Consider the following 13130-nt stretch of genomic DNA (forward strand, 5'->3'; position numbering starts at 1 on the left):
AATTTCCTGGTCCATATCTTTAAAGTGAAGGTTCTGCCTGTACTTGGACTTGCCCTTATTAGCTAGTAGGAAGATGAGACACTACCACGTTTTGGAAGGCTTGGGCCATTCTCCTTTGCACATTTGCCCTCTTCAATTGCAATATGATCAGAAAGGCCAACAGCACAGTCAGGCAGGTCATTCCAGCAGAGCCAAGGATGGCTATAAGCAGCATCTTCCCCCCTCCGAGGTCCGCTGGTGCTGTGCAGGAAGACAGAGGTGAAGCGAGTAGTTTAGTTTACACAGAGAAACAGACCCACACCGTAAGTGGGAGAAGACGCAGTGTAATGGGAACTTAACAGCAGCCCTAACCCTGCCACCTAACCACTACATGACCTCAGGCTACTCATTTATATTCCAAACTCAGTGGAGATGAGTCTGACTCACAGGGTTGTAATAAGATTTAAAAAAAAACAAAAAACAAAAAAAAACATGCAAAAGTGCTGTTACAATTAGCAATATGCTAATCATTAGTTGTCCTTTGTTCAACTTTTATTTCCAAGTAGAATCCCAAGCAAATGAACAATGTTGAATAACAGGGAGAATTACTAGAGGTATAACTTTGAGAGAGTGACTAAACCTCCCTAAACCTCAATTTCCCCACCTAGAAATGCTTTAAAGTTCAATGATGCGAAAAGCTTAGAGTCTATCAGATATTTTGTTTTGTTTTTCTTGTTTTAAAGAGTTAATGAAGAAAACCTAATGATACCCAATAGAAGAAGAGAGAGAGGGAGGGAGGAAGACAGGAAAAGACAGAGGAAAAATCAAATTTAGGGCTCAGGTCAAAATAAACTATTAAAGGCTATGGTCAAATCTATTTCTTTTCCTTATTTAAATTTAAATAAAATTAAAGTCAATATATTTTTATTAGCAATAGCACATAGAACATGATCCCGTCTTCTTAAAAGAATCCCTCTCTTCTCATTTATCTTTTCTTCTATCCATATATGTACAGATACAGAGATGTCTAAAATAGTGAGAAACTTTTGGTTTTGTCTTGTTTTAAAATTTTTCTCTGGTATTTTATGTATAGCTTGAATTTAGGAAGTTACATTTCGCCAAAACACAAGTAATTACAAAAATGGGGCATTCACTAAGAGTGTGACCTGAAAACCATGATTTTCTATATTTGTCAGACTCTTCATTCCTTGAACATTTCAAAAATGTTCCAAAGAATCGGCACTGTTAAAGCAACTTGTTTGATTTTGTTTCTTAAGGCCTAGGTAATCCTCCAAGAGAACCAAGAAGTTTTCAGATTTAGTTATAGTATTTTCTTTAAAAACAGACTGTAATCCAAATCATAAATTTTCAAAACTTGCCTCTAACGTGCCTCCATCTACATTCTCTGGCACACATTGTACACAACACAGAGAGCCGGGAGGTGCCTCTGCACAGACTTGAAGTCAATCCTCTTGCTGCAGCTCCACCCACATGGGACCCTTGTTCACTTAATTACACTCAACAGACTTTATCAATCACAAATGGTGGGCACCAGTATGGCATCCTGAGAGGATCTCTATCTAGCTCAAAGCACGTACTCTTTCTGGGGTTGGGGTTAGTGGTGGACATGGAGACCTAATAACCTGCATCAGTAAAGTAGAAGAAGACTCAGAATTGCACAGTGTCATCCAAGCTAAAAAAGGAGTGTTTGAGGAAGAATGGAGCATGGTTCTTGGAGCCTCCTACTGGAGCTCTTGCATAGCCTGCCTTCTATAAGCAGCTCCCACATTCTTCTTTCTCCTAGGAGTTAAAATTCATATTCCTCAGAGCTTTCTTCTTAGATTGCTGGATGGGGTATGCTGATAGACTGATCTATTCTAAGGTTTAACAATAGAAAACGGACGAACAGGGATCCTTCTCAGAGGCATTTTGATATTAAGGACCTCTCCGTATATGTCCATTCAACCACTGACCTTTCATAGGCTTTCATCTCACAGGCCTGTCCTGATAAACCAGCTGCCTATAGGGCTGCACAGTAATCCTATGTAAATACCTGTCCATTCAACCAACCTTGAGATTCTGGGAGGGTCACCAGTTCATGAGAAAAGGCTGGGTTGCTTGACCCTATGTTGTTCTCTGCAAAAATGTCCACCTGGTATGCTGTTTCAGGCTCTAGGCCCTTGAGCTGATACTGAGTGATGGTGGCATTCTTAATCTTCACATCAATGTGCTGGTCTTCATTCTTGCCTTGAACCTTGTAACGGATAGTAATAGAAGAAATAGAATAGCCATCCAATATTGTCCAAGAAATCACAGCCGAGGAGTGTGTGATGTTGGAAATCTTGATGTTTTCTGGTTGAGGAGGAAGAACTAGAAATTAAAAAGAAAAAAGATTCACTTAAGATATACTACCATGTCTTCGATCATTATGCTTTTGAGATAGAGTTCATGTCAGCTCATAAACCATGAAAGGCAAACAGATGTTTCCTCAGATGGTATCCCAATCAATTGGTAGTGGCTACAGGACTCCACGCAGACTTGAAAGAGTGGCACAGACAGAGAAATGGCAACACATCATCTATTTGTCATCTTGACAGTAAATGAAGGCCTTAGAAATTCTGTTATTCCACAAACCTGTACTTACTATTTTTGATGCTGGGAAGAATGGAAAGCTTCTGAGGGCTGGCATTTATATAGTGCTTACAATATGGCGGGCATTGATCTAGGCTCTTGTATATATTAACTCGCTTCCTCTTCATAGCAATCTTTCTGTAAGTGCTGAGCTCTGGAGAGATTAAGTGACTTAGCCACGGTGACACTACTGTTAAGTAGAAGAAACAAGATTCAACTCCTGGCAGTCTGGCCGTGTAGTCCATATAGTCTTAGTGTCACGTGGTCTGTCCTTGCCTTAAATTTATGGAGCAGCAAGCAGGTCAGTGTATACATGAGAAAATGTGCTAATAACTTCTAGTAGACAAAGTATTATAGGGATTTGGGGAAAAGTGGAATCACATTCCATTCAAGGACACAGGCAGGATGAGAAAGAGATGCCTTGAGGTTTTCCACATGTGAAGATGACAGACACCGCATCATCACTACATTCTCACTCAGACTCTAAAGGGCACAGGCTAGAAGGGAAGTTCGCGACCCGATAAAGGCTAAGCCTATTTGATCCAGGAAAAGAATGGATTTGAGCTCTTGTCCTTAATAGTAACTGTACCTTACATTTATGAGGCTATTTACAATGTGCTTCCACATGCAGACACTCTCTTGACTTGTATAACCCCACAGTACTGAGATTTTTATTATCCACATTTTAGAGATGAGAAAACTGAGACTTCGAAAGTTTAAGGGGTTCGTACTCGTCCCAGTAGGCGAATAGTAGACATAGGCTGTTTCATTCCATACACCATTGTTTTTCCACATGAAAGTTACTGCTTATAAACAAATTAGAACCTTTGAGAAGTATCTCAAGGTACATCCTTTCTATTTTAAATTTCTTCTTTTCATTATGTTGACTCGCCCTTGTTACTCTTTAGGGGACTATGGCAATTTATGAGAATTAGGTATTGGATTTAAAACCTTCCAAATCTGATTGTTATGTTCTATGTCTAGCAGATGGTACAATATCCAAAAATCACAATTAATCAACAGTATGTCTTAACTTTCTTTACATCCAGTACCAAGTCTTTTGTATATTTTTATAAAAATATCCAATAGCCTTTCTTCCCACAGGAGATTGAAGGGGTAATAGAAATACCAACATTTTCAGATTACTGTGATCGCATAGTTAATATTTGTATAGCTGTGGCTCAAAAAATTCAACTTCATAAACCAGTGGTCTTCTAAGCCTGTCACAAAAAGCAGCAGTGTCTTTTAGATGCTTGTTAGAAAAATAATGAATATAATTTTTGTGCCAACTAAAAATCATAAATTTGCATCTACCAACTTATCCATTTTATGCCTGAGTAACTCTTAGGGATAGCTCAATAAACCTTTGATTTAAATTCAGTGGGTCTGGACCCAGCAATCTACATTTTAGCAGGTTCTCTGGGTGACTCTAAAATAGATTCTAAAATGCTTTAGGAAACACTCATCAGACCTTAAACAATTTAGAAATGGGATATCACTACTTAAAGAACCTCTAGAAGCATAGTTGCTTTGAAGCAGTGGGTTGCCCAACCAAAGAGACAAGTGGAAGACATTTGTAGCATGGTGGGGGGAAAAATAGAACTAAAATGTGGATTAGAATCCTAATCCCCATGCCATACTAGTTCCATAATTTTGGGCAAGTCACTTACCCTCCTCTGTGCCTCAGGTTCCTCATCTGTTAACTGTGATAATCATTCTTACTCTGCCTTCCTCAAAAAGTCATTGTAAGGGTCAGATACTCCCCACGTAAATGTTTTCCAACAGTAAAACATAACACACATATATTATTTTTAACATATGATTGGGGTGATCCGCCAAATCTAATTCACTCCACTTCTTACCCCTGGACCAGATGGAATTGCTAGGCTGGAAACCAACACAAACTTTATAACTGGCAGTATTAATTTTACTTATGAACACACATGATCAGCCAATGACAACACAGCATATTAACAAATAGTTTCAGGTAAAAATGAGATGTTCTCATTCACATCCTCCTTCCTCGGATTTCCTGACCCTATAGGGATCAACTCCTACCCTGCCAATCTCACGTCCCTACTACCACCACCAGCATTGACCTTCCATCAAACTTCATACAATCATCCAAGTCAAGTCGACTCCCAGTGACTATTAACTAGTTTTTGTTTAATCCTATAAATATGATACTGATAGTGTGATTTTGAGAGTGTATCATTCTAATGAGGATGAAACTTACGTAGAATAGTGAGTGAGCACCTAAGATAATTTTGAAATAGGAAATAGTGATTCATCCCACAGTTACTGACATTTCACAAGTCTATAGTTAATATACTGGAAATGGTACAGGAACAAACAGATCAATGGAAGAGAACAGAACATCCAGAAATAGATGCAAAATGAATATGAGAACCTGGCATATGATACAGAAAGCATCACAACTCACCATGGGGACTACTCAGTACATGGCACTGGGACCACTGACATGCCATATGTGAATAAAAATATTAAAATATACTGTACCCCAAAATAACATTCTTATATCTTAAAGACCTAAATACACAAAACAACACTAGGACTACTAGGAAAAACACAGAGAATATGTTTATGACCTTGGGATAGGGAATAATTCCAAAATGCAAAAAGTATAAATCACACAGGCAAATATTGACAGGTCCAACTGCATCAAAATGTCAAGTGTCTGTGGGTTAAAAGCCACCACAAACAAGGTTACAATAAAGGGATTAGGAGAATATATTTGCAATACACATAACAAAGTATTTAGATTACACAAATAATTTTTACACATCAGTAAGAAAGACAACCTATTCCAAATGAGCAAAGGGTATCAATAAGTATATCAAAAGAGAGGACATCCAGATGAACAATTAACATAAAAAGATGCTCACCTTTGCTAGCTATCAAGGAAATCAAAATCGAAATGAACAATGAGGCACCATATTTTGCTTTTGAGATATGCAAAGTAAAAAGGTGTGACACTATCGAGTGATATAGGGAAAGGATATAGACATAGAGATAGGTATAAGGAAAATGGCACTGTCATACACGCCTGAACATAGTACACACTGACTGACCACTTCAGAGGGAAACAACCCATGAGTTCCACCACCGGACTTGTTCCTAGAAAAACTCTCACACCTGTCTATGCACATGGAGACATGCGTAAGAATGGGCATTGCATTTTGTTCACGATAGTAAAAAATGAAAAAAACCTACATCTCCCTCTAAAAGGGAGAGGATGAATGACAAGATACATTCATAAGATAGAATATTATACAGAAGTTAAAATTACATGCATCAAAGCTAAGTAAACGTGGATAAAATTCATAATGTTCATTCAAAAAATGAAGAATGATATGTATGCATGTGTATACTTTCAGAGATATTAAAATTATAGAACACTGGGCTTGGCACAGTGGCTCATGCCTGTAATTCCAGCACTTTGGGAGGCGAAGGCGGGAGGATTGCTTGGGCCCGGGAGTTCCAGACCAGCCTAGGCAACATAGGGAGATCCCATCTCTACAAAAAAATTTAAAAAAAAGTCAGGTGTGGTGGCATGTGCCTGTGGTCCCAGCTACTCAGGAGGCTGAGGTGGGAGGATTGCTTGGGCCCAGGAAGCCAAGGCTGCAGAAGCCATAATGGCACCACTGCTCACCAGCCTGGGCAACAGAGCAAGACCTTGTCTCAAAAATATATATATACAACATTAAATGAAAATATACTTAACAAACTCATAATTTTGGTTGTCTCTTGGGAGAGGGGAATAGAAATGGAATAGGGATAACAGTTGCAGGAGATATTGATACACCTGTAGTGGTTTATTACGTAAGTCAACAACAAATGCTGAAAGCAAATATGACAAAAGACAAAATGTTAACAGTTGTTAATTCTGGATGATCGGAATGTGATTGTTCGTTGTGTTACTCTTAGCATGATTTTGCACCTTGGAAATTTCACAGAATTAAACATTATATATGAAGAATCCCTAAACACTGACAAACAATTCAGAGTTTCGTAAGTCACTGATGCAATAAAAGAGTGGCCAAAGAAACACTGAGCCAGCTTCCACACCTGTTCCTGAGGAAGTGGAGAACCAGCTGCAAAGATAGCCTCAGACTCTGGGAGCTGGCAAGGGACCACATAATCTCCCATCCAGGCCTGACCCTGCTTAGCTTCCAGGATCAATGAGATCCAGCGTGTTCAGGGTGGTAAGGCCATAGACCACATGATCCTGACTTCAGTGGTAGTTGTGTGTGGCCAAGAAATAGTTTACCTTTCCAAGGGTTCCAAATGCACACAGTGCTAATTTCAGTGAATCAAAATAAAACCCTCTGCTTAGTAATGAATAGACTTTCAATACTACAAAGAAATCCAAGAAATTCCCATTAATTTTAAATGACCAATCTGAAATAGAGAAAAGCCTGAAATGCAAAATACTTTGGGGAAAAAAAGTGATTTTATTACTCCTAGATAAATCTTTTAACTTTTAAAATTACCTGTTTTCAAGGGGTTTCAAGCAAAGTTATTTGGTTTTTATGATTAGGAAAGACCCATCTGGAATTAACTGACATCTGTGTACATGTAGATATATGATAATTCTTCAAAACTACCCCATAAATGGTTCAACAAGCCCTAGAAAACCTTCTTCTTGTTACTAATTTACTAAATAAACAAATGCACACCAAGGGAAGGTAAATTTTAGCACAGACCTGCCTGAATTATTGCAAATCCAAATATATGTTATATATTGCAAGTTATTAAAATGATTAGGTGGGGGGCACTAATTAGCCTTTTCTCACAACTTTCTTTCATAATTTCCAATAGTCTTGAAGTGATGTTAGCTAAGTCTGCATGGCGGTAGCCCCTTATTGCTCAGATGAGGCTGGAGCAGCATGAATTACTTACTGTCACTAAGGGTCCAAGCAGTGAGATCTTCACTCCATTCCCCCTGGGCCTTGGTGTTGACTCTAGCTCGGACCACGTACTGCTCCCTGGGATGTAAGTTGTTAAGTAGCACCGAAGTCAAGTTGCCTGGAACTTTAATATTCTGCTGATCACTTTTTTGCACAGACCTTCTCTCCACTTCAACATAAAAGTCATCTTCCGAGCTTGGAAATATTGGTTGCCAGGTCAAATTTAGAGTAGTCTGACTTTTAGGCAGGAGATTTAGACCTCTTGGAGGAGGGAGTCCTAGGAGAATCCAGAAAAATCATTATTTTTATATATGGCTGACATAGTTTGAATTAGTGTCCCCACCCAAATCTCATATTGAAATGTAATCCCCAGTGTTGGAGGTGGGGCCTGGTGGGAGGTGATTGGTTGATGAGCGTTGACTTCCCATGAATGGTTTAGCACCATCCCCCTTGGTGCTGTCCTCCTGACACCGAGTGAGTTCTGATGAAATCTGGTCATTTGAAAGTATATAACAGGCCCCAGTGTGTGATGTTCCCCTTCCTGTTTCTATGTGTTCTCATTGTTCAATTGTCGGGGGTTGGGGGAGGGATAGCATTAGGAGATATACCTAAAGTTGAATGATGAGTTAATGGGTGCAGCACACCAACATGGCACATGTATACATATGTAACTAACCTGCACGTTGTGCACATGTACCCTAAAACTTAAAGTATAATAAAAATAAAAAATAAACAGGAACTTTGTCAGAAAATGTTAAATAATTTCCATGGAAAAATAATAAATTATGAAACAGTAAAAAAAAAAAAAAAAAAGTGTATAGCACCGCCCCCCTCACTCTTCTGCTCCTGCTTTCACCATGCAAAGTGCCTGCTCCCACTTTGCCTTCTGCCATGAGTAAAAGCTCCCTCAGGCCTCCCCAAAAGCAGATGCTTCCTATACAGCATGCAGAACCATGAGCCAATGGTTACTGTTTTTACTGTTTGGTTTGGTAAAAAGCCAAACCTCTTTTCTTCTAAATTACCCAGTCTCAGGTATTTCTTTCTAGCAATGCAAGTACAGACTAATACAAGGGTGGAGGCAATGACAGCGCTAAAGGGCACCTTTTAAGAGTAACCTTGGCTTCTAGAATAAGATACAACTTCATAAGCTATCAAAGAAACACAAGCAAGTGGCCATATGATACTTTCTTTCTACGAAAATGACTCATTACATTATTTATAATAGCAAACAATTGGAAGAAACCTAAACACTCAAAATAGGAAACTGCTTTAATAAATTATGATATAGCCATTCAGTGGAAAAATAGATCACTAGGAAAAGTATGAAAGCCCAATAAAAAGACTTCCAGTACATGTAGGCATGGTAAAAGTTATGTCTACAATGGTGAAGGATAGGAAGGAAACTGATAAAAATCAAAACAGTAGATTTGCCAAGGTTATGGGATTATGGGCGAGTATTTACCGTTTGTTACCGTTTTGAGCAATACGTTGTAAAGCAATTTAGGGGTTCCTTCCCTTTAGCAAGAATTTCACAAATCATACAGCTGTGGTGGCAGGGCCAGGCCTATTCCTGCTCTGATCACATCAAGGTATCCGCTATGACTACGTGATGCCTGGCCATAATCACCCACAGGAGCCTGGGCTACCAAGACATCACTGAATAGAAGCAATATGGGTTTTAAAATCAGAGAGACAGGAACATGCCACTTTACTTTTGCAACCCTGGGCAAAGTCATAATCTCTCCAAGTTCACCTGTAAAATAAAATTCAAATATCCATATTCCAGACTCAGGAGTAATAAGTGAGACAATGGATGTGAAAATGCTTGGAAGGTGTTAGGGGCTCTATTAACACTGGTTTCCTCCCTCCCTTCCTCCTTTCAAGATGTCTTATGTCACTGGACAAAGGAGGAAATAGTGCATTTTCAGTTTATAACAGTAAATTGATTTTTAAATTCCAGATATGAAGTCCTTCCAAAATGTAGGATAGAGATCCTCTAATTCATGCATTCTCAGTAGGGACACAATCACTCCTACGGGGCAAAAAAATTTGTTCTTAGTGTATGAGAAAATTTCAGATTACCACAATTGTTTACAAAGGACCATAATACAGAAACAGATATAGAGCATATCTGCGGTATTAAAATTTCACGGGAGGCAGGATCTACTAGGACAAACGTATCTGAAACAGCTCACTGGGGATGAGCAATACATTTTTTTTTTAAAGGTTGAGAAACACTGCTCTTACTCTTGGTTCAAGGTGAGAGGAAGGGTCTGTTTCCATCTACTGGGAATCAAGTCCCACCAGCCTGGTTCTGACTACCCTAAGACTAGTGAGAACCAGCAGCTAGGCATGCATTTTCTTGGCATTATGCAAAAGGTCTGATGGCCCTTTCCCTGTAACCTTTGCAAATGGAGAAAGGTGATGCCATCTCCTCTTGTTAACCTCTGAAGTTTAACCTCCAAAATAGCCACCCAGAGTGGTTTAGGCAGGTTTGCAACGACAAAGGAGAATGGGGAGTTGATATTTTGGAGAATACATTTACACCTCCTAATCCTGTGCCTGGTACAGAAGAGTAACTCAATAAATAGTCATTTCCCCTTTTCCTTCCTTTTGGGAACATGATGACCCCACACGCCTCCCTGTCTGCCCCTTTCTGCAATATGTTCAGAAAGTGTTCTCTTCCTTCCCCTCCCGGACTCCCTGGCCTTCACCATCTCAATCAACACACATAAACAGTGCAATTGCCAGATGAAACGAAAAGCAAACATCAGCAAAATTCAAATGATGGGAAAAGAAGAATCTTCAATAATTCCCTTCCCGCCTACCCCTGAGAACTACTTTAAATATTCTGAGAGACCTCCTGGCTGGAACATCTTCTGAGGGCTGAAGACAGTACAGTGTGGGGCTGTGAAGTGTTTTATGTTCTGTTCCATAAATACTTTCCATCTGAGTCAGTTTATGACCTTCCCCTTTTGACTCACCAACAGTGACTTGAGAGAGAATTAACTACCATTTGCCTTTTAGCAGTAACATGATGACATATCAGGGATCCCTTGGGTCACGGTTGTAGAGGTCTCTTTTTCCTCTCTATATAGTTTCTGGGTTTATTTTTTATATTCACAACCAGGAGGGTCCCCAAGAAGCCATTTCTTACTTGTGTGTAATGCTTCTATAAGCCTCAGAGTAGCTTTTGAGTCTCATTTGGTTCTTTAAGGATGCTGCTAGTAACATAAAAACTAGGTGGGTGGTGTGAAGGAAGGATATTTCTGTGAAGGGTGCATAATCTCTGCAGAAGAGAAGTGGATGTTCTTCCTAGTTTTTTCACTCAATCGTAACATATCCTTCTACTTGTAGTAAATGGAGTAAAACACAGGCAAATTTGTGAACTGGGATAATAAGCTGGTGCCTTTGGGATTCTAGGTAGAAATAATAATTGGAGAAACAAAAGGATATGGAGCCTGGACTGGGAGTGGTGGCTCATCCCTGTAATCCTAACACTTTTGAGAGGCCGAGGCTGGGGGACTGCTTGAGGCAGGAGTTTAAGACCAGCCTGGGCAACAAAGCAAGACCCCGTCTCTACAGAAAAATTTTTAAAAGTAGCCAGATGTGGTGGTGTGCCTGCAGTCCCAGCGACTCAGGAAGCTGAGGTGGGAGGATGACTTGAGCCCACGAGATAGAGGTTGTAATGAGTGTTGATCAAACCACTGCACTCCAGCCTGAGTGACAGAGCAAGATCCTGACTCTAAAAGACAAAGATATGAAGCCTGAAGATTTAGTATGGTGATGCATCTTACTGTTATTAAGTACTCTGAGTCTCTACTTTTCAATCTATAAAATAGGGAAGATGATAATTCTTACTTTCCTAGGTGATATAAATCAAATATATATGAAGTTGAAAGTATAAAGCACTGACCAAGAGATAGTAACAGAATGGTTATACACAGTGAACAATTCAAAGAACCAGGAATGGAACCTTAGAAAAGATCGCTCCAGTATTTCAATGGAGGGTACCTGGGTAACAGAAAGCTGGAGGTCAGGTTAGCATCAAGGAGGCTTCACAAAGTTAATTAATGCAATAGAAGGCCAGTCAATACCAGACACCACTGATAAATCAAGAAATAATTTTACACATGTTATCTAGAACATGTGGACCCAGGACCAGCAGCATCACTTGGGAACCTACTAGAAATGCAAATTATTGAACCCCGGCCCCATCCTCACCTCAAAACCATTGAATCAGAAACTCTGGGGATGAGGCCCAGAAATATCTTTTAACAAACTCTCTGAGTGATTCTGATGGACACTTAGGTTTGAGAACCACTGATTTAGAAAAGGGAGGTAAATATAAGAAATAGCTTAAGGAGATGAAAGTGGCTACCTATAGGAAGCAGGACTGGGAGGTGGAGGGTGGAGCAGGGGAATGCTGTTCTTTAGATAAAAGCTTCTTATTCTATTTGATGTCATGACTCTGCACATGAATTACTTTGAAAAATTGGAAATTATTTTTGAAAATAAATAAACTGGGACTTCTGAAATATGCCTGTGGCAAGAGCCTGGTCTGGGCCCTTAAGATGGAAACAGGAAGCCAGTGGTAAGATGCAGGAGCCGAAGCTCAGCACAGTTGCTGCTGTGTAAATCCCAGCTCCTAGGGGAGGCCCTGCCTTCCTGAAGGCTCATCTGCTTCCTTCTCTGTCCCTGCAGAGTACTGCAGACCTCCTCTCCCAGGGAGACAGACCAGGAGTCCAACCCCAAATAAAGGAACAGTTTGGCTTGAAGTTGCTAGCCTTCCTGTCACTTTCCCACCCATTCAAAAGCAAACTCCTGCCACCTCCATCCCCACCCACCCACTCACCCACCACCACCCTTCCTGGTCTTCCTTCCTCTTTCCCCTTCCTCCCCCTCCCACCCAGCTCATGAATAAATGCCTGTTGGCTTCCACTGACCGATAGAAGCTGTTGTGAAGCGTCTCACAGGTCCAGGATGCCCTTCCCCACCCTCTCCACGACGGACCAGTTGCACACAGAGTTCATATTCTGTTCGAGGTTCCAAATAGTTGAGTGTAACAATCTCATTTGTCACTGAGAAGAGAAAACGTCCAGGAAACTTAAGTTGGCATTCTCTTACATTCCTTAAGCCGGGGTTGTTGTTATTGTGATGTGAACTAATTTTCGGTTTTCAAAACTATGTCTTAGTGAAACAGAGAGGCAATTCCATCTTCAAGGCCTCATCCTTCCTAATATGAGGAAAATTAGGCTTTTGAAATGTTTCCAGGTTACAATGTACACATTAAAGTGTGTATTTCTGTGCCACTTACACATTTCTGCTCTGGTGCTTTTGTCTTTTCATTTGTAGACTAAAACCTCACAAATCTTCTATATGGAATACCAGATTGGGGAATACTCGATTAGAATAAAATAGTTTAACTGCTACTGTTTTCAAGTATGTACACTGATTGCAATCAAGCTATCAAGAGAAAAAGATGCTTAGGGGGTTTGCTCAAAATGACCAGAAAACTGATTTGTAATGGTCAGACTATTACAATGAAGCATTCTGAAGTCCTTGAAAATAGTACCCATAAACAAATGG

At 39.9% G+C, this 13130-nt stretch overlaps 1 protein-coding gene across 5 annotated transcripts in view; it reads right to left on the reverse strand.

Annotated features, from left to right (window-relative positions):
- The window catches only part of TEK (TEK receptor tyrosine kinase), a 125125-nt gene that overhangs the window by 25075 nt on the left and 86920 nt on the right, over positions 1-13130 (reverse strand). For 2 of the 5 annotated variants that reach the window (XM_032137824.1, XM_032137822.3), the window contains 4 exons: positions 12488-12622; positions 7534-7818; positions 2050-2349; positions 86-240 (listed from right to left, as the gene is read on the reverse strand). In XM_032137824.1, the coding sequence (XP_031993715.1) occupies positions 86-240; positions 2050-2349; positions 7534-7818; positions 12488-12622 (875 nt within the window). The remainder of the gene's footprint in view (positions 1-85; positions 241-2049; positions 2350-7533; positions 7819-12487; positions 12623-13130) is intronic. The other 3 variants (XM_032137825.2, XM_032137823.2, XM_032137826.2) reach the window with 2 other exon arrangements.

This window comes from Hylobates moloch, unplaced genomic scaffold (genome assembly GCF_009828535.3).
Source record: "Hylobates moloch isolate HMO894 unplaced genomic scaffold, HMol_V3 SCAFFOLD_19, whole genome shotgun sequence".
NCBI classification, from domain to species: Eukaryota; Metazoa; Chordata; class Mammalia; order Primates; family Hylobatidae; genus Hylobates; species Hylobates moloch.